We start from the raw sequence: 21325 nt of genomic DNA on the forward strand, positions 1-21325 counted from the left end.
AATATATAAGAATATTGACATTTATTTACAAAATATTGCATATATTTGTCTGTAGAAACGTTATGCTGTATTTTTGCAAGCGATACGGCTATTTGAAATTGGCGCCGTATTCATTTTCTGTTTGAAAGCGTCTGCTGTACAGGTAGTTCCCTCTCTGAAACTTGTTTACAATTGTGTGTTGTTTGGGTAGCACATGTGTTTTTGGTGAGCTGAGCATTCTTTCTTCCAAGGTTGGTTGCTCTGTGGCTATAGCGACTATCCATGTTACCTTTTTAATTGTAAGCATAGAATGATTTACGGTGTCTCCGACCCAAGAAGGCGAAGTTTGTGTTGGCGACTTTAGTCGGTGAACGTTCGTGCTCTGTGGTTCTTTTGGTGCTGCTGAGTGCCGTGTGCCCATTGGACCCATGCTCTGGCAGACAGGAAGGCCGAAGCAGCCCGCCTCGCGAGCCGCCCGTGTAAAAGCCTGTGGCTTTGCCCCTTTTTGAAATCAGCTGCTGCTACGTCATCTCGGCTCTACGGAATCCGTAAGTAGTGTTGCGCGTTGAATGTGAGTTCGGCATGAGTTTCACGTCGGGCAGAGCGGGCATGTACAATTCACATCCGACATTCAATCGCTTCTGGCGACATTATGAAGCATCTATGGTGTGGATGCGTGCCCACTACGCAACAGTCAGTCGCATCAATGCCGAATATATGGCGACGGTGGTGGCAGCAGCGGCGGCGGGCACTGCGCACTCCTCCCAGAGGACCGATCAGCCGACCCGGCAAAAAAGTCCGAGGGGTCCATCCAACAGCAAGCGAAGGAAGTTCCACAGTCCCACGGCGAGTACTTCGCCACGAATCCTAAATGATGATAACAACGACAACGTACGAACAACCATGAATGTGTCCACGATTTGTGACGGTCACGTTCAGGCCTATGAAGTCAATCAGGGCGGGGAATATCGTACGCCGAGTGAGGAAGAGCTAGAGGCAACAGGTAACGAGGATATAAGCGATGCGATTCTCGATTTTTTCGAGACATCTCGTCGTCATAGGGAACAGCGCGATCTGGAAGAGTCTCAACGACACTATGAAAATTTGGAGAACTTAATGATCTCGACACGGCCGTCGGCAGTGAACTCAGGCGCGGATACGAGCGCGATGTTTGAAGCGTGCCAGCGCGAAATGAAAGAGTTGTACGGCTCGCAAGCGGCCACAATACACGGCATGGAGATGGCGATGCAGTGCGGGTTTGAACGTTTCGCCCAAGCCGATGTCAAACTTTGGCCCAACATACCTATGAGGTTATAAGAACCGTCGATGTTATTTGGTCTCAGTAATTCGTCACTTGACTAAACCGTAGTGGAAAAACCTGAGTCAACCAATGTCAATTTATTCCCGAACGGAGTATATCGCAAGAAAATGCCTTGCCCTTTAGAGTCATGCAAGCTAATTGCTGTGAGGCTGACCAGCATCTATTGATTCTGTTCGTGTATCGTGGACAAACCGATTTTTCTTCGGTATATTATTACAAAGAACGGATTTTAATTATAGCGAAACTAAGTTTAAAACTTGGACACTCCTTACGTGCTTGCGGAACATTTACAAAATTTCACTAAAGCAGATCCACTTGTTTAATTGCACAATATATATAGGTCGTAAATATTGTTTTTGTATTACTAGTATAATAACCAAATAAATAGCAATTTAAAAAGTAAGATGTTTTGATCAGTTTTGTTTATCACAGATAAGATGTTTTTTTATATGCGTGCCCTAATAATATAGGAAGTTTTCGGCTCTGCTGATGCTGTGCCACATAAACTGTAAACACGAATCAGGTGGAAACCGAATCGGTCCTATGAGATCGAAATTTAATGAAAAAATGAAGATTATTTGAAGATAATCGGATCCGTAAAAATATAGAAGCGTATGCGTATGCTGTGTTTCTCCTATAAGGGATATAAACATGTATCGATAAAAATGAGATAGTGTTTAGGGGATGATCTCTGTAGAAAGCTGTGACATAAGTGACTTCTAGAAATATCCGTCTACCCTATTATTATTATTATGATAAAGTAGTCGAAGTATTCTTCAGCCAACCTGATTATAACGTTCACATAGTACAGCATAGCGACCCTATTAACCACTCTACATACGATAAAATGTCACGCAAACATACAGATAAGCTGGCAGTCGTATTTTTATTTTTTTACTTAGTGTGATCCGCATGTTCAACTGCGGGGCCAGATTTTTGGGAAGGGAAGTGATTTAGATCTACAAGGGCCTTAGTTTGTCAACTGGCAATGGCCACTTGGAGTTTTGGTAGTAAAAGATGAAGTTCTTAATCATAGAGCTTATCAGAAATTCAAAGAGAACTGCTCTAAAGATTGATGAACTGTCATCAATGGAATGTTGTGACGTACAAATTTCACGTACGTCATAACTTTGCGTTAGCCTGCTACATTGCGAACGAACTAAATAGCCAGAATGGCTTCTTTACGTTAGAAGTGCAAATTCTAACCCACTTTCTTTTGGTTTGCCGGATCTACTCAACGTTCGATGAAACCTGACTGCCTGTGACTACTTCTTTACTGTGAACCTTTCGTGCCACGCTTATGGCATTATTATAGCTATTTGCTAAAAAGTTCGAAAATAAATTTATTTTTTTATTTGCAATAATTACATGACCACAAACGCATTGTTATGCGCTGCCGAAACTTGAAGTTCGATTGTTGTTTTGTCGAGGTTTCTGCTGTCTTAGTAGCTGAATGACTAACGAGTTGTTGACTTTGCTCTAACCTAATGTTCTACCTTTTTCATACAGACACCAGCAAATTAGCTTACCGAGACTTTCGTCTGCTTTTCTGTCAATTTTCTGTTGCAAACCCTAGCACTCTGTTTACTTAATGTAAGCAAACAAAGTGCTAGGGTTATGTGGTTTCTATATTTATGCGACCTCATTGCGCAAGCATCACAGTAAATCAAGTTATTGCGTCACGCTATGTTAGAATCAAAATATTTTTGGAACAATTTAGTCTTTCTTTAATTTTAATCAGGGTTTTCCTTTCTGAAAAACTTAGGCCACCATTAGTCAGACCACCAAACAACAAGTGCGACCTTCTGCAGATTTGGAGAAGTGGCATTACTGGTACAACCAACTGGGGTAACAAGAATGAATTATTTACTATCAAGTCTTTTATATATATGACACCCCGTTTGGGATATGGTCTAGACAGATCGTTTGAAGCTGTTGGCGCCATTTTCTGAAGTTTGTGCGCTAAGAAGGAAGGAAGCGCTCAAGTCTAAAACGGATCACTCTAAGCAGAGAACTCTACACATTACTTTATACGTTGCGTAATAAATCAGCGGGAATTGGTGAGATTATTCCAATATATGAGCTATAATAGTGATATTGTAAGTTCATACAAATGTTATACGTTAATGGGCATCATTTTGGCAGGAGTTTAGCACTCGCGCTTTAATAATATCTAAAATATAAATTAGGTCTTAGTTTACGATGTTTTATAATGATTACTGTTACTTCAAACTACTTTGGTATATAAGGAAACAGCTACGTATTTTGAAGATATGACCAATCAGCCAGGTAGACATTAGATGTAGCTTTGCCCCAAGCCAAAATATAGGTTAGTAAATACAAGTAATTATTATTAGTTTTATTCATTTGTTATATAATACATATAATGGGCTAAAAATATACTATTTACACATAGCACTGTTTAGCTGCCTGAGTTTCACTGTACAACACGGACGAAAGCAAAGCCACTCAGTTGGCGGTCGGTCTATTCTCGCTCCGTGGCATCTGGCGCTCTTCATCTTACTGTAGCTCAGAAAAAGACGAAAGAGTAAAGTAGTGGTTTGCATTTTACTCAAATTGTTTTTCACATATTAGCACAGGCCCGATTACTAAAGTTTAGATAACATTATTCCGACAACCTGGGTCTGAATGAAGGGCATCTATAATGAGCCCATATCGTGTGCTCCTATGGTTTCATCACGACCGAATAGGAGATCGTTCGTGATTTCAGATACGACGGACGCAACGAAATTTTCGAAAAATGAGTATGTTGAACCGAATCCAACTCCGGTGCGGGATTTTGACTCTCGTACAGCCTTCATCAAGCATTCAGGCAATTCCAGACCTAGTTTTTGGGTGAAGATCTCTGCGAAAATTTCAGTAATAGCTCCACCCGCGCGGCCGACGCACTGACAACTTTCTTCGGCCACAGGTATCATGCTCTGGAATTAATGCAGGCCAAATTCGATTAAAGACAACGAATATAACTATAGTGGTTGTTGTTATTGTAAACAGTTCGTCGTGACAAGATGAAAATGCTGTCTATCTACTTTGCTTCATTTTACCTGGCTTCAGTGGAAAAGTAATATTTTAGACTTTTCCGAATAACTTCTCGCTGGAAAATCCCAATAACTCTCATTGTGTCATATTGTCGCATCCGATTGGACTGCTATTTACAACGTTAATGTACCAAAGTCATGTAAAATTTAGTTGTAAAGAATTTTCTATATAGTCAAGTAAATATATATTCACTTTACGTATATCTAGCTAAAAATTAAACCCACCACAAGTTGGTTCATATCCAATGAAAGAGAACCTAACGGAGGCAGGTTCTTGAGACAGTCCTGAATTGAAGCTGAAACGGAAATCACACAAAACACATAAATATAAATAAAAGTAACCACTCGGAATCCATAACTCACCGTTTGGGTAGCTATCAAAATCGTAAATAAAATGCCGTTATAATGTGAAATTAACACGTATAAATATGGTCTTTGGATGAATAAAATGATACCGTTTATAATGGTCCTACAAGGACAGAGGAAAAACACACTTTCATTATGCAGTAGTAGCCAACCGAGTAAATAAAGGACTTATGAACTGTTATAGCAAAAACTGCTCCAGGGGAATATGCGGTGGATACACGCACAGATTCCGTATTCTGAATGACATTAGAATGCGGTACAGAACCATGATATTCAACCGATCAAAGAACTCTAAACGAGTCCCTTATTTTTTCCAAGAAGGAATAAAGATACTACCATACAGCGATCATCGCTTATTATAGCTGTATATTAAGTCGCCCAAACATATAAGCAGGGAAGAAACCAAATGAGCAAATGTTTTATAGGCGGCAAGTGTGACTAATTATATTACAGTACCGGAAAAATTCACTTATTTTGATGTTTTCCTTTCATCTCTTAGTTAGCAAGAGTACAACATACCTTTAATTCGGCAATAATGCAAACTATGGGATCATAGAGGGATATAAATCGAAGAAGTTACTTGTCGAATGTTCCTCAACAACAACGGGGCATCATATGCGCTCTACGTGATGAACGACACAGATTGTTGAGATAACTTTATATTGGCATGAACTTATAGTAATCTACTTGATGTACCCATAAGAAGCTCCATTTGATGGATGATACAGATGAGCAACATTTGGAGGCAATGCTGACCATGTTTGCTGCTTCTAAAGGGAAACACGAAATAATCGTTTACTATGGTGTTTGTCATCTATGACCATAATGATGAAAGAAAAAGATTTACGTGGCGTATTTTGTTGCATGTAGTGATTGTTGGTTCCCATTTGAAGAATATCAAGCATCACATTGAAAACGGTGTGCGTAAAGCAACCTCCATTCTGTTTTCCGAAGACTCGCTGTAGGGAGGCTGAAGCCAAGTAGGTAAGGTTTCGAAAGTTGTTTCACGTCAGCTGGCTTCAAAGTGGAGTTTTGGAACGGAACTTTGAGCCGTCGAGGATCTGTACTATTGTGACCCTACAGTGACGTAGTGTAGTCACACGCACATCTTTCATTTCAGTTTTCAAATCGAAACCGCCTCATTTTTCGGACTTAGACTCATTTTACCACTAATCAGACATAAAAAATTAATAGCTTCCCTGTTGAACCCTAAGGAGCAAGAGCCCATCATGTTCGGCTCTTACAATCATTTCCGAGCCGGTCGTAAACAACGAATTCGTGTAGATCAAATTCACATCCGTCGTTTTCGCAGAACAGTAGACATCTAATGCCAAGTTCAGATGGACGCCATTGCAGGTGAACATCTGAACTCAGGCGTCTTGTATAACCCATGCACCTTTTTGTCGCTGTGAAATGCGATGCCCCTGAAGTCAACCCCAAACCCCTCCTGATCATGAACCAGATGTAAAGCGACTTTATTTCTGCCAAGTAACAAAATAGTCGAACTCTTTGCTTGCCGTATAAGAGAATGGCACCGCTAATACATATCAGGTAGTTCTTAAACTGTTGATCGGGGACTGAGAAAGTACTAATTCACTTTGTGTGCTTTCATTTGACATAAAAGGGAGAGTGATCAACGAGCTAACGGCATTTCGCTGGCTACGGTCGGGCTAACACTGGTTGAATGCTTTCGATGCCGTCTCGATAAACGAAGCCAACAGAACCGCAAAAGGATTTGGGTCATCAGAAGTGCGTCGTCGAGAAGAACCAGAAGTTCAAGCGATACTCAGCCTTTTTTTCATGATTCGTTCTTTGAAGACCGACCAAATCTGCGCGACGATCTGAGCAGGAATGACCGTACAGCGCGCGAACGTCAGTAACTATTATGTAAGAGAGTTTTTGGCCCCATTTGTGGCATCCGCGATCTTCGCAACAGTTGGCTGCTAACAGTGCAGCCAGGGGGATGTTGTTTGAACCGGCTGATGCTGCTGCTGGTGGTGGTATATCTGCGCAGTGAGTGCGTAAGGCGAAAGCGAAAATCCGTTGCGCGAAGGAAAGTGTCGCGACGTTTGCCTGTCAGTACATTCGTCCGTACCAGGCATGTTTCTCTGTGACGGACGACCTTTTCTAAGATGTGCGATCAACGGTGCGAAATATCGAAAGAGACATCATGAGATTCTGACTATGATGACTCCATATATCTGTGATTGAAGCGACGGATACGACGATGATGGAATAGAAAGAGACTGAAACCGTTGAAAAGGTAGAAGAGCGAACTAATGTAGAGCGAAGTCAAGCCTTCCATGTAGATGTAGCTGCTTCCAATGACCGGTGCCTGGCTATGTGTGTATTTATTCATACGTGTGTCGCTAACGCCAGGCAGAAATTTCTCATCAAAATTTCCGCTTGTCGACTGGATTTTTTGCCAGAGAGGCACGACTGGGCCATCTACGAATGGCAAGATATCTGACGAAATTCGGTCACATCTTGTGTGAGTATAGTCTACACATTTATGCATGGCGGAGAGCGGCGCCTTGACGGTAGCACACATCTGCATATATCGGAAAGCTTCATGGAGTAAATAACTATATGGGGCTTGTGTATTTACGTTAACCAAATGTGATGTGAACTTTGTTTAGCGGACTATAGAGCATATTTGCTGCGCTACGAGTGACACATCGAACTGGCTTAATTGGCTTCCTATCCTTAAATTATGTTCAGTCTAATGATATAAGGAAGGAATGAAAACTTATACTCAGCGCTAACTAAATTTGCTGTACTTTGGACCCTTACTAGAAAATGAACTATTGACAGATCATAACTGTTGAAGGCTGGTTTTAAATGTCATTAAAGGAACATGAAAAATACACTTTCGAAGCAGGTCGTACCGAGTGTTACGTTCGAGCAATTGTTGAAATACACGGCACGAGTCAATCAATCTTTACTGTTTCGCAATGCAGTGTGGCCTAGAAGAAGCCATAGGGTACTTCACTTTGACGACAGTTGCTCGTATACTTTGCTTACTGTGAGCTTTGATTTGAGACTTGTGTGACGGATCGTCTGTTTCAGTCCATAGTAGAAGTACCACCATCGTTAGCCTGTCACTTCTCGACTCGTCAGATTGGCTCTTTGTGACTCTCTATTTTCAAGTTATATAAAAAGTTCATGATATATTATATATTTATTATCTTGCCTGCAAACTTTGTCCAGACTGTTTATTTACAGTGCAGTGTGCGCAACAAATACTGTTATAGATGTAACCCGTAAAATATAAATAGTTTCAATTCTTCCAAGATTGTCACTAACAGATTTTGTACCAGTTTTGTTTGCCGATGCTCTGTCCTTTCTACGGAGACATACGAATGTTGTACCTAGACTTTATGGTCAATGACCAGTTAGGAAATGTGGGCCACTGGTCGACGTCTATAGGTAAATCACTTGAACTCGAGCGAATACATCTATGCTGTACCAGGTCTAATTGGAGTCAACTAGATCGCTGTTTATGTTACGGTTGATGAAGTGTCGTTAGTTTTTCATGTTAGCTTAATGTTTCAATGTTACGTGCCTTAAGGCGAATGGAAATCTGAATCTATCGAGTGGCTGTCTAAAGTAGAGCATATAATGTGGCAACAACTTTCGAAATGTTAATGTCCAACCATAGTCGAAACAATAAATATTACAGCTCGACTATAATATGTAACTTGAACGTACTTTATCACGTTAGCGTCAAGTTAGCGTTTCTTCGACCATGATTTTTCATACAAAAAGTCCTTGAACCCGGATTTCTAACGTGGAACGGTATCGGCGCAAAGACGCATACAAATTTTAATGTTGAGCGTGCTGTTTTTAACGTGGTGTATTTTATCGCTGTAAAATAAATACGAATTATAGTGAACCCAATTGAATCCAAGAGGCTTTGTCAATTATTGGGACTGATATGAACCTTTTTTCGGCAGCATATCAAAGTGGTCATACTGTGGCAGAAGGTTTATTTGACTGGGGAACAAACATTAATATGAGTAGTAGTTACTGCTTTTATATTACTACCACCAGTAGCTTCTCTGTTTCATTTCGAGCCAAAGAACAAGTGACTTGTTCAGATTCATTATGGCGGCTTCCATCCGTCGTATTTCGATTTTAGCGGGTCAACGGACGTCAGTGCATCCATGAAAGGCCAGTGGATTATTATCATTGTTTTTTAAGGGAACTTTGTCACACACGCACCTTATATAGAGACGATCGGAAAGGTCCTCTTTTACTTAAGGATATACATGTGCAAGGCCTGCTATATGTGAAAAAATATTCTTACGAATAGCATAATGCTGATGATCGAATCAAACTATAAAAAAATTGCGAATTATTGCGGTATAAAGAATAACATTGGCCCTTGCATGACGTCTATACTGGGATCACACTGAATGCCGTGTGAAGAAGGCAGATTGAATATAATAGGTTGTTTACTACTAGTGTGCATACACTTGTAAGTTAATAGGTTGTGTTCAATGCGGGGTAAGTAAATATAAGTTGGATTTGAAAAACTTGGTTGAGGACTTCGCTGTTCTTGATGTTGGAGAATCTAAAAAGGGCATATGCGCATCCACAGTATTGATAAAAAAAATGCGACAGACAAAGCAGAAACAATGTTTTAAGTACTCTCAACTTAACGCAGTTGGCATCCTAGATTCGTTTTACTGCGGCCCAGTGTAATCTAAACACTTCTTGACTTAGGTCGCATTTAGGCTAAGACCTCGTAGTTATGAATTTAGCAAACGTTACCACAAGGATTTACTTACGTTTCAGAATAGCTGCGTTCACCGTGGTCGTCCATAGGAGAACCAGCACCAAAGCTACAATCTGCCCACCAACTGAACTCATCCTGGGTGATCTTCTAGTAAAGTATTTTTCTGCGTGCCTATGGTCAGCTATGGTCGTTTGTGTGCGCTTCAGCAGGCAGCCAAGCTGGCACTGTAGTAGTTAAAAGAAATATCTAATAATGCATCCGTCCAAGACAAAAAACGCGTAGCTGTATCATCGTCCATTTGTGGGAAACAACAGTTCTGTGACAGACTATTCTGCTCGACTCTGCATGAGATGCTATTACACACAAATACATATAGATAGTGGTCAAGCGAAGGGCATTACATGTTACTGCACATTCGCCGCTCACATGGCATCGCTTTAGCAGGCTGGAACAAGCACCGGTGTGTGCAGCTTGTCAGCTCAGAGCACGGATACTTCGGTCTGTTCTGTATCTTCTGTTCAGAGTTTTCTGCTGCTGCGTGGTGGTGAAGATATGAGAGTTTGTATTCGAACGAAACAGACAGCTTGCAGCCTCAATGTGGACGGCACCATCGCCACTGACTAAAGACCGTTGAGTGGGGAGAGAGTCCCCAAAGCAAGGAAAGGGTCCGGCGATGCTGTGAGGTGAGCAGCATGTACCGTCAGTCCGCTTGCTCGTACTCGTTGTGTATAGCGCGACAAAGTTTGGGGTTTGCTAACGGCGGCGACAAACGGTACATGCGTAGAACTAGTAGACGAACATAACGATGCGCTGCTCCTCAACCAAAACAGAAAGAAACAAGAAAAGGGTGACGAGATGATAAGGCGCACGTGGCCTTCGCGAAGCATAAGTTGATCATGAAACTAGCAACTGATATTGGCCTGAGTGGTAAAAACTGGGTCTCGAAAGCTGGCAAGGGCAAGGTGATGATCAGTTTTGATGCAAGGTAAATTGAAGCTGTTCAATGAGTGAAAGTTAGAGACTTCAGATATTCGACGGCGCGCGACTTCTGCATATCGCCGATTGTTGCTGTCTATTTCTACAAGCGATATTCTGTGGAACAGGTGCACACCACTGAATGTAGCAATATGTTTGAACAATAATCAGTTGTTATAATAAGTAGGAAACAAATATATACAATAGCATTCATTTTGTAGATAATAAATACAATATAATGAAACACTTGATTGAATGTTTTCTGTTCCTATGTGGATACGAATTGCGAGTTTGATGTACAAACGAGCTTATTATTGAGTTTTCAAGGAAATCTTTTTCTACAGTGAATGAACGTAGGATACTGAGAAAGTGAAGCTTTATCCTACACATATGAGAGGTTTCGTTGGTCGTATAGGTTACGTAATGGTTATACGACTCCATATTCAAATTTCAAGTCAATTTCATATCTGTTGCAACTCTTATTTGATTTGTATTGGCCAGAACAGCATTTCCGATAAATCGACGTTAAGTGAAGCTAATATATGTAGTTGTCTTCGAGAAACTGAAATTCTACATCTGTACTGGACCGAAAGTTTTTTCATTTTCTTTTGATCTGACTATTTTTTAAACCAATATCCGACCACACAGCCCTTTAGCTAGACCGATTTTTCTAATAATCAAACCATTTATGTATATGATCGCAACACGAAGCATTTGACGGCACAACTAAATTTAAATTTATTGATTGAATTGGTTTTCCACAACGGATCATGAACTAATATGAACTGCTTTGACTCTGATCATTAGCAACTATTGTACGGTACACTAATTTCGTATACCTGGCCGTATTCTTGACCCTTTTATGTGAGTAACTTTAACGAATTGCTTGTCTCTGTCTTTTAATGTCAGATGCGATATACGCGCATTAGCCGGCAAAAACGAAGAGAAAAATCTTCAGTGAAATTTGCTTACATGCACATAGCGACAACAAGTACGAACAAATCGAAATATCAGCTCAGCAGTTATTCTTCTGTGTGGCTGGTAAAAGATAGCATTAGTCGCAGAAGTCCCTGCCATATCACCACCATTTACTAGCGGTAACTATGTGCCGTATTTGCCGAATCATTGCATATATTGCGCGTAGCGGCGCGAACATATTGCTCACAGCAGCAGCAGCAAACCCACTAAAGCTGATCATGCAACCAGCGAGATCCTGGTGTGCAGCAGAAGCAATGGTAGCAAGGGATTTCTACGGCATTCTGACATGCCTCCCGACTGGCTGCCTGTACCGATGTGCAAAAGCCGGCAGCCGGCGACAAAGTTGTTGTCACGTGCTTATCTCACTCATTTGACGGTACTCGTACAGGGCGTTGAGCCACCAAACGACCCAAACGGGATGCTAGCTGAGGAGACAATCCTTGTCAGAACGACGAACAAATCGACACATGAACAAGACCCGTTAACGCCCGAATGGAGTAGGTTCATACGCGGCGCAGAACATGGTTACGGCTATTGAAGTCGTTGCAATGCTTATATTGTGTCTGTTGTTGCCGACGATTCCATCGTGAGTCGACTTCTCGAGGCAGCGGCGACGGGGACAATAGCTCTGCCTGCCTACTGGCCCGTGCATAGATGTTTCCAGCGCGCTGAGTTAGCAGGAACGGGCGATTGCATCGTGCGCACTGTGGCTGCATGCCATAGGGGAGAAGTGGCTGCCGCTGAATGTTTTGATGTTGCCGATGCTGTTCGTAGTGCTGAGGGATCGTTTCTAACGACTTCTGCGTTCTGCTGACGCATCACTGAACCCACTTCTGCACTGCTGCTTGCTCTCATGACCTGCTGACGATGAACGGTAGACGAAACGGTGGTCAAAACAGATGGCTTTACCGCCCTACCGTTCATGATGTTGCAGTTGAAGTTATTGCTGTTGTCGTAATGGCTGACTGTGTGCCGTCGAGATGGAAGAAAGTCTTCGTTGTCGACCAGACATTCTGGAAGGTAGGAAAGGGCCGGAGGGACGAGGTAAAGAAAACAGAGAAAACAGTTTTCGAAGACGATACAGAATGAGCTGAGCGAGAAACAGAGTGGCTGAGCAGCGATCGAACAGCACGAGAAGGGAGGGTATACAGCGTCCAACGGGATCAGGCCGTTGTGACTGCGATTGCTGTTGTTGCTGCTGGCAAAGATGGCAATGATTTTCTGTTGCGTAACTGTTAGGCGTCGGCTCGCTAATACCAATAAATTCTGTAGGGGACGACAAAATAGGTTGTACCATAGACAGGCACAGCTGAAAAACCTGATCCGTAAGACGGACGACGGCTTATATTCTATCCTCATTTGTGCAGGATACAAGCAGCTACCATCAAACCACTGTTGTTGCTTATAATAGCACTAGTAGTTGTAACAGTTCTACGTGTCTAGTGAATAACCGCTAGATTCGTGGTTATCACCTGCAGATGGCTTCGAACCAGAAAACCGTTCGATAAACGAATGGAAGGACAAGCGGAGTTGGCATATATATACTGAAGCCTATCGTAGAATAGCTTTGCTTTTCGGATCTTTATGTCCACGTCATATAACCACTATGTATAGGGTTAAATGTAGGCGCTACAGCTGTAAAGATAATAAACGGGTGTGTCTTTTGTCCGTTTTTTTCGTGTCATAGTACTGCAACTATCGAAAATGAAATATGCGTTTTCGTTGTTAATCTACAAAAAAACAAACATGGAATGACCTTAGCAGGGGTGTTTAAATATCTTAAGAAAAATGGGAATTAGAAGGATATATATCTACATGTTGATCTTTTGATACTAGCTTCTAATAGTTACTGGGTTCTAGAAAGAGGTGCCTTGGTAATGGCACCTTTGATAATGACAAGCTGTGGCAGGCCAACTGATATGATGAGGTAGAGGCATTGCTTAAAGAAGGTTTTCGACGTCCCCCTATGAGCGTTTTACTGCGATTCAATGTCCACAAGCGGAAGACTGTAGGAGATGTAGGGTGGTGCTTACGTCGGCCGATTCGGTCTCGATGTTCGGGTTATCACTAGTAAGGTACAAAGTAGATGCGATACTAGAGGTTCCAACGGAATTTAATATATATGTGTTAGGCAATTAATACGTTTGAACGAGTGAGAACAAATGACCAAGTCTAGAAACCTGTTCGTCAAAAAAAAATATTAATTACAATAATTTGGAAGGACTACTATTTTTGGAGAAAATCTAAATGGAGTTGCGCACGTGAATTGAAAAAACGGAAGGTCTGGTGTGAACGACCCTACAAATATTTTTTTTTTGTAATTTATAAACTAATGGACTTTTGTGAGCACATGCAGACCCCTAGTAATACTGACCAATAAAGTATTCGAGTGTTGAAAGAAGGAGTGTTGCATCAAATATAGCATCGCATGTGACGGAACTTCCCTTCTAATATCATTTTAAATTCAATATTAAGTTATCACTTCCATCAAATTTAGCCGGATCGACATTAGTAAGATGAAATCGGTTATGAATTTTTAGTAGATTTTTGTACTGGTAGATTGAATCTGTTAAGCTTTTCGTCCAAAAAATATTCTCGTTTGACTGCTTACAACATAATGCTTATCGGCCGTTTTAGGGCTCGAAAGATCCTCTGGATTCTGGCGAAGTTATAGACGGACTTTATTGCTTAAGACAAGTTCAATAAGTTTAGTACTGTAAAAAATGTATTCGACGTTCGTTCCAAGCGTCCATGGACTCCTGTTCACTTGCAACGAACCGCACCCTAAAGAAGGTGCATAGCCCTGTTATAGCTCCGGGCTGAGCTAGCACTACAATAAATTTATGTGCACCCGATCATTTGGCGTCAGTTTGGCAAAAGGAGATCATATTGTAGTGCCCAACGAAACGGAAGTCGGCCCAGAAAAAAAATCGACGACTTAGATCTTGAACGAAGTGAAAGTGCCATGAGAATGATAAATGTAAATACTTGAAGCGAACATTTCCTGGAATTCGGTAAGCAATAAACAAATGCAACAGGTAGGTTCATGGGCATGAATTCCGTTTCACAGAACAGCAGCGTTCTAATTTTCTAAACATTTATCAGATCTATTTTTCCATTGAGTACTAGATGAAGTATTTAGTGTAACCGGTACAAAGGCGTTAAATGATAAAATTTACTAGGAGAGCCCAGCTAGCTTAACTAACGCATCAATTTCGTTCGATTCACAAACTTCCCGCACAATAATTTTCACAGTCTACAGGTCTATTACTACACATTTATAGTATGCTTTTGTGATAAGTTTTTGGTGATGAAAAATTCACACATATTACCGTTCTCAGTTCGTTGCTTAATCTAGCAATTAATAATTAGAAGTAGTTTTTGTAATATACTCGCAAGACAAAATTTTATACCATTACGCAATTCATGACATCCTTTTTAATGTAACATAACGTGACGTACTTTTTTTTTTAATTTAAACTCCCACTAATTTAATGACAAGTATGTTGCAGAATCGGAATCATGAGTTCAACAATTTTAATCATAATAAACTTAGATCTGGGGCAGGATTTAAAAACGTATCGAAGAACCAATATGTAGAAAGCTGCTGATAGGGGCACCCAATGGCTAACTTATTTGTTTATGATAGACACGGATGCTTATGCCCATGGACGATCGAGTTTTGAACAATAAGCTCATTCTTGAGGCACAATTGTGGCTTGTGGTGTTAGATCGTCCTGAGCAACCGTTGAGGCGATTAATGATGGACGACAAGAGCAGTGATTAAGACACATAGTAAACGGAAAAAACGTGTCCTTAGCGTTATGTTCGAAAAAAAACCGGGTGCAATAGTAGCCCAAAGGCAAAATATGGTATCAAGAATCCGAGAGATACCCGCAACTTGGGAGTCTTTTATTAAGAGACTTGCCTGTATCTCATTGGCTAGAAGAAGTAACGGGGCGCATCATACAAAAGGCAGCGATAATTGTAGAATGTTGTACTCATTGTAGTTAGAGGTGGAACAGTTTTCTCGGCTTGGATCGAATGAACAATCGAAATGCTTGCGTCACGCCCATCGTTATTTCATTACATTATGTTTGTTTCTGAATTAATGTATGGTCATTCTATGATGGTATGTTGTTTTGTGAACTAACGGACGTAGAGTAACGCGTGTCGACCAGCAATAATTGAAAGCATGGTTACTAAGAAGGAGCACGTCGGCTGGAGCTGACAAAGTAATAGTTCATATACGGATCCGTTACTGTTGAATGTCATATGCAAATTTTCATTTTTCTGTAGTGTTTTAGTACTACGAATATGCCGATACGTATTTTTATATATAACAATAAGAATTACGTGATATTCCAATACAGTAATGACAGTATAGTAACCAACCAAGTCGTTCCTGTCGTGCTAGCAAACGGCATCGCCTTGAATACAAACAAGTACCGAGGATAAGGCTAGTGAATATTTTCTTGGATCAGTTTTGATTATATGGACACGAATGCGATTAAGTTACCCTTACTCTGAACTTTATAAGTTTTAGAATTATGAGTGTTGTTACTGTAGATGTAATTTATGATGAGATATTTCACAATTTTCTATTTAATTTTAGGCAAGATGGTCAAAGGCGCATGCCTCCAACTAGGAGAACTTCAAGACTACCCAGAATACATGCAGGTTTGTATTTGTTTTAAGTTTGCTATGAATTAAGAAAGCCAAACCGGCGTTTGCCGTTGTTAGCTAATGTGTGTGTGTGTATGAGCGCATTTTATGTCATCTTGTCTAGCATTCACCGTCAACGTATTGTATGTAGGTGGGAGGCTATTTTATTCGTTTTTAACGCTATTTTCCTTCGATCTCTTCACAAGAGATTCGTCTATCCATAATACAAATCGCCTTCTTAGTTAGTAGCATATAGAATTCACAGTTTGTCCTTCTGAGAGTTTCTGTTTGAAATCGTACGTGGCCTTTGTACAATAGACGCAGTACTTGACTTCTTTTAATGTCGCCTACGGAAAACAGCTGTATGTACGAGAACGTATTTTGTTCTGATGGATTCGTAGCTATTTGTTTACTTGATTTTCTAACTTGTAATCGTTTTTTCGATTTCAAACTTTTTACCTGAGGACTTTGGTGTGGGGGCTGAATGCAGATGCTTTCTATAACCTCATTGATGTTGCTTCACATTGTTAGTTACTTTTCATGTTCGACTTCAGGGCTTACATTTCCACCACATCGAGTTGAGAAGTTTAATAGACACTACGTCTTTTGCGTCTCCACATGTCTTGTTAGTGTGTCCTCTGTGTACGATAGATATCTCGCGAGACGATAACCGGCGAATAGATTTTTAGTAAATATTACATTCCATGATGCCAGTTAGATCGGAATGTTCGTCGCGAAACGTCTGCCTTTCCGATCCGCAATAATGGCTCATTCCCTAATGATCTGATGGCCCGTTAGATATTTTATCGCACTTCTGTATCTTAATTTGATTGATACAGCTCCATCAGGACAAGGAAGGCCAGCAGACATTTAGGTCTTTGTAGACTAATGCATTGTCTACATAGCTGATCTATCGGGTTCTACGTTAAAAGCGATTTTCGGAGGGAAGCTGACGTGTACTTAGTTTACTATTTACTGACGTTTATTTGGGTTTACGGACTGATTACATCGGCTTATTATATCTCAAAATGTTAAGCTAGCGCGTAAATATCGCCCCTTTTTATCTATTGCTTGTTGCACCTAATTTTTTTGTTTCCTGATAGTGAATTGTTGTATACCGATTGAAAGCTCTTTTTTGCCCTGAAAGGTTCGAGCGAAAAATGGATTACTAAATTCTATAATGGCATTTTCAACCTAACGAACGCACTTCATTGGACTTCCCGAGCTCGTCAAGAATCGGCGTCAATTACTTTTGAAGCAGGATCAACAATAGATAAGTTTATATCTTATAGCTAGAGAATTTTCACCGTATAGTAAGAAATACATGGCCTGGCTTGTTGCAATAGCTTTTTGGCATTGAAAGACATCAGAAATAAAGCCGGCGTCGAAAATTCCAATGTGTTACTTGCATTTATCTTTGAAATCTGTAGTAAAAGCATTTTGAAATATGAAGTAATTCCGTGATCCGGATCAAATAATTAAGATAATAACATTTTTGAGAACAAGGTTTTTTTTTTGGTTTGAGCTCTTCTTTTTATATATTGACGTACGTTGCCACTCGCTAAACTCATTTCGTAGATTTCGTTTGAAACGCCTGAATTTTTACCTTGAAATTGTGGCAAGTTGAGTTAAAAAACAAGCAACAATAGCTAATGTTCGCTTCTTCTGTTTCTGTTCTGTCTTGACAATAGATTTGCTGCGATACGTTAAATGCTGAATGGAAACGCAGTGACACTGCCCGAATTTACAGCCTCCAGAAATCCAGTTCGTCGCTACCCGTTTCCCTTGTAATGTTCGATTCGTTGTCGCGTGAATTTCTTGGCCACGCTCGACTTTGTCGAATTCTCGAACGGCAGGACGCGTGTTTTATCGAGAGTGTGATCATTGTAGCTGATCGTCGAGGTGAAGGGTTGGGTCGAGAGTTGATGCTCCTCGTTGAGGCGTATGCGCGGGATCGAGGCTTTCAAACAGCTTATTTAACGTCCATGAACAAGCAAGCATTCTATACTCGGCTAGGATACACGTTCTGTGAGGCAGTAACAGCGTCAAGCGGATGCCATGTCAGCCTCGGGGGTGTTGTCCGGCCGCGGGTGATTCCCGCCCCTTCAACAGTGGTGCCGCCAAAGAATTCTCGGCAGCTTGATTCAGGAAATTCTCCACCTCCACCTCCACTACCACCAGTTGTGCAACAGACTAAACGGCTTGACCGAGACTGGATGATGAAGACGATAATGACATGATCCGAGATTTTAGATGTAAATGGTTGCATTTATATATTTCAAGGCAAAGAGGGACAGTGATATATTTACGGTTGTCTGTACACCTCTACTTCTGACTATATCCGCGTATATCAGAGTTACTACTATCATTTGTAATAACGCAATAATTTGTAAAACTGTCATTTATAATTGTCAATGATAAAGCTGTGTGTGCAGCAGTTGTTGTTGGGAAAAATCTATACAGACAAACGAGCTGAGGATGATCTGTCTTGAAACGAGGAATCAGCCTAGTTTAGTAACGTGAAGATGGACAAAACAGGATATAATCACTAATGCCCTGAAAGGACTTATTGGACAACGAGACAGAACCGATGAAGCTTTAGTTGATTCAGATGGCAGATGATACAATCGACGCGATATCTTGGGGCACTGTGTTCTAGGATGCCAATGTGTAAATATATTAGTCACCTGTTGACGATTCCGTGATCAAATGTAGAGCAAAAATACTTAGCAGTGCTATTGTGTTACCTTATTCTATTAGTTGGGCTATTTGTGTTCATTAATTTCGTTTCCGGCAATTTGTTATTTGCGTCTGCTTGTTTTATTTCGTCTATTTATCAAACATATATCTTGAAAATAATAACTGTTTGTCTGTGTGCAAACCTATCATCTTTCGTCTAATATCACCTATTTAACTGTAGTCTCGAAAAAAAAACCCGCAAGTCTTAGGAAACATATGCCCGTCGGCAGGTCTGTGTAACTATATACGACCCACGTGTTTGGGTCAAGTAACAAATAGGTAACTAGTTGATTTGAAGAATTGTAGGTTTTCGAAACTGTTTTTGCTCAACTATGATTGACCTGTGAAGTCTTTTACGACAATACGCAGGGTTGGTGCCAAAGATTTCACTAAAAAAGCTATGATCTTAATTACTATTGAATTTACTGGCTATTGATAACGGTCTCCAAACTGTTATATAATATAATAAATATGAAACCTACGGTTGACGTATCGAAGACCTCAACAAAAATATGTCCAAACAAAACGCGGCGCGTTTATTTCAAAAGACTTTATTGCAGACAACGCTAAACAATTGGTATTGGCGCATGTTTGTGACTGTATATGTAGTTTAGAGGTAACTAATTCAATAAATAATGTCTATATATTTACGACAGTAAATAAACATGTCGTGCTTCTTCAATGTCTTATTCGTAGATATGTCCAAGCATTGATTCTCTCCATCTGACACCTTCACGATTTACATGCATCTTTATTTTGAAGCTCCTGTCTAGAACTTGGATGATTAAATCTGTACCCCCGCAAACGCTTTTTTTCGTTCGATTCGAACCGGGCTATTAAAACATTTTTTTCATGCTAAGGAAGCATGAAGTTGCACCTAGCAATGATACCAGACGCGAAACTCGAGGCTGTGGAAACAATGCGGAGAAATTTATAAAATACAAATCAATGCTAATATAAGCTTTTTAATAACAACAATGATCAATATTTATTACTAATTTCTTTTTTGGCAGGCATAGAGTGACGGATATATGCTATTATAAACGGGGCTAATAGGTCCAACTAGTGGGTGTAGGAAAGATTAAAGAATGAACTACGTGAATCAGCTCCCAAGTAACTTCTAGCTTTCCATGCTTTTATCTTACTGAGCTATACATACTGCGGACGTCAGCAATGCAAATAACAGTCAATTCAGTTGCCTCATGAGTATTTTACCGCATCAGGTTAAATACAAGAATTTAACGAAATGTTCAGACTGTGATGACTGGAGCTAACTAGTCGTATAACAGATGCCCTGTCAAAGTTCAAATACAATTTCAGAAGCTGTTTATGAATGATAGCGGATATACGTTCAATTAATGTTCTTAGTAGCAGACAAAAACTAGCTTTTCTAGCGCAAAATCACAAATTCATCATGGCAAATGTCTTCGAGCCGGAAGAATTTCTGCTAAAGTCTAAACTTCCTCCATCGATGAGAACAACGGTCCGCGATGTTTAAGGTTTTCATGAGGTTTTCAAAAACTCTAACGAACACTTATAGGCAGAAGATGCACAACAAAAAAATAACTCATAGAAGCTAAAAACTTATCAATGGCGCAAGAATGCATATCTAGTGGTACTCGTATCTTGGTCCCGAACTTGGAATTTACTTTATAGATACGCGCATATTCCTGAGAAAATAAAATTCACTTTTTATGTAATAAAAGTCGCTAAGGGTGGCGCTCTGCTATTAGCCTTGTTTGTGACTTCAATTTTCTTTAATTATTAGCTTCAAGTTTTATTGAATTTTCTTCGGTTAAACATAAGTTATACAATAAAGACATCAAAGTCGGTAATGGCGGATTTGTCTTCGAACGATCTAAAAAACTGTTTTCCGCAGTGCGTATTTTTTTTAAAAGCTTGCTGACAAAATCGGCCTTTCTGTTAAGTCATAGACTAGTCAACATTTCCTTGGTGATATTTTTGTGTGATACTCCTGATACTTTTTTGAAAGGTGCTTGTCATACCTTCATCTATACCAAGTTCAGTGCAACATTGAAGCACACGAAACTGCTTATGTGTTCCGAATGTTTATTAGTTCAGTAAAGTGTATCACACTTCGTTAAATTTATAATACGCCTCAATTTTATCGCCTGTTCTCCTTCTGTCAGAAACGTAATTATGCCTAGAGCTCTGTAGTCAAATTATTCTTAAATAACCTTGACGATCTCTTGAATTGCTAAATCTCATTCCAACAAGGTTCACCGATCGCTGTCTTTCCTAGGTCATATACTAACATTCGTTCTGATATTATGTATCATAATCGTATAATAATAAGCCAGGCAAATATATTTTTGAAACGCTCTGTGAAGTGCTTGGGGTTTACGGGGGTATTGCATCTATACTTCTCGCATTTTTTTCCAATCACAGATAGGCTACTTCTGCGCTTGGAGTAGTAGAAGATAACTTCATCTACAACTGTGCTTGACCTTCGTTTGTTTTGATATGCCTCTATATAGGGCG

The 21325-nt window shown here is 40.3% G+C and overlaps 3 protein-coding genes across 6 annotated transcripts; 2 read left to right on the forward strand and 1 right to left on the reverse strand.

Moving 5' to 3' along the window:
• The first annotated feature begins 165 nt into the window (after positions 1–165).
• Positions 166–19481, forward strand: Naa80 (N-alpha-acetyltransferase 80). 4 transcript variants are annotated; one of them, XM_086978241.1, is made up of 4 exons: positions 179–527; positions 6350–7216; positions 16035–16099; positions 17776–19481. In XM_086978241.1, the coding sequence occupies exons 2-4, from the start codon at positions 7180–7182 to the stop codon at positions 18322–18324; spliced, it is 651 nt and encodes a 216-aa protein (XP_086834367.1). In that variant the 5' UTR covers positions 179–527; positions 6350–7179; the 3' UTR covers positions 18325–19481. The 4 variants fall into 4 exon arrangements, with proteins under 4 accessions (XP_086834368.1, XP_086834367.1, XP_022659645.1 ...); XM_086978242.1 differs by lacking the exon at positions 6350–7216 and having other exon boundaries at positions 166–230; XM_022803910.2 differs by lacking the exon at positions 6350–7216.
• Positions 527–1703, forward strand: LOC111249686 (gem-associated protein 8-like). The gene has a single exon (XM_022803898.2). It carries the CDS (start codon positions 562–564, stop codon positions 1294–1296), a length of 735 nt encoding a protein of 244 aa, XP_022659633.1. The 5' UTR covers positions 527–561; the 3' UTR covers positions 1297–1703.
• Positions 3639–9653, reverse strand: LOC111249707 (uncharacterized). The gene is made up of 3 exons (XM_022803940.2): positions 9519–9653; positions 4585–4655; positions 3639–4242 (listed from the first exon to the last, which is right to left on the reverse strand). The coding sequence occupies exons 1-3, from the start codon at positions 9598–9600 to the stop codon at positions 3961–3963; spliced, it is 435 nt and encodes a 144-aa protein (XP_022659675.1). The 5' UTR covers positions 9601–9653; the 3' UTR covers positions 3639–3960.
• Positions 19482–21325: the final 1844 nt, after the last annotated feature.

Source organism: Varroa destructor, unplaced genomic scaffold (genome assembly GCF_002443255.2).
Source record: "Varroa destructor unplaced genomic scaffold, Vdes_3.0 BEIS01000001.1, whole genome shotgun sequence".
Classification (NCBI taxonomy): Eukaryota; Metazoa; Arthropoda; class Arachnida; order Mesostigmata; family Varroidae; genus Varroa; species Varroa destructor.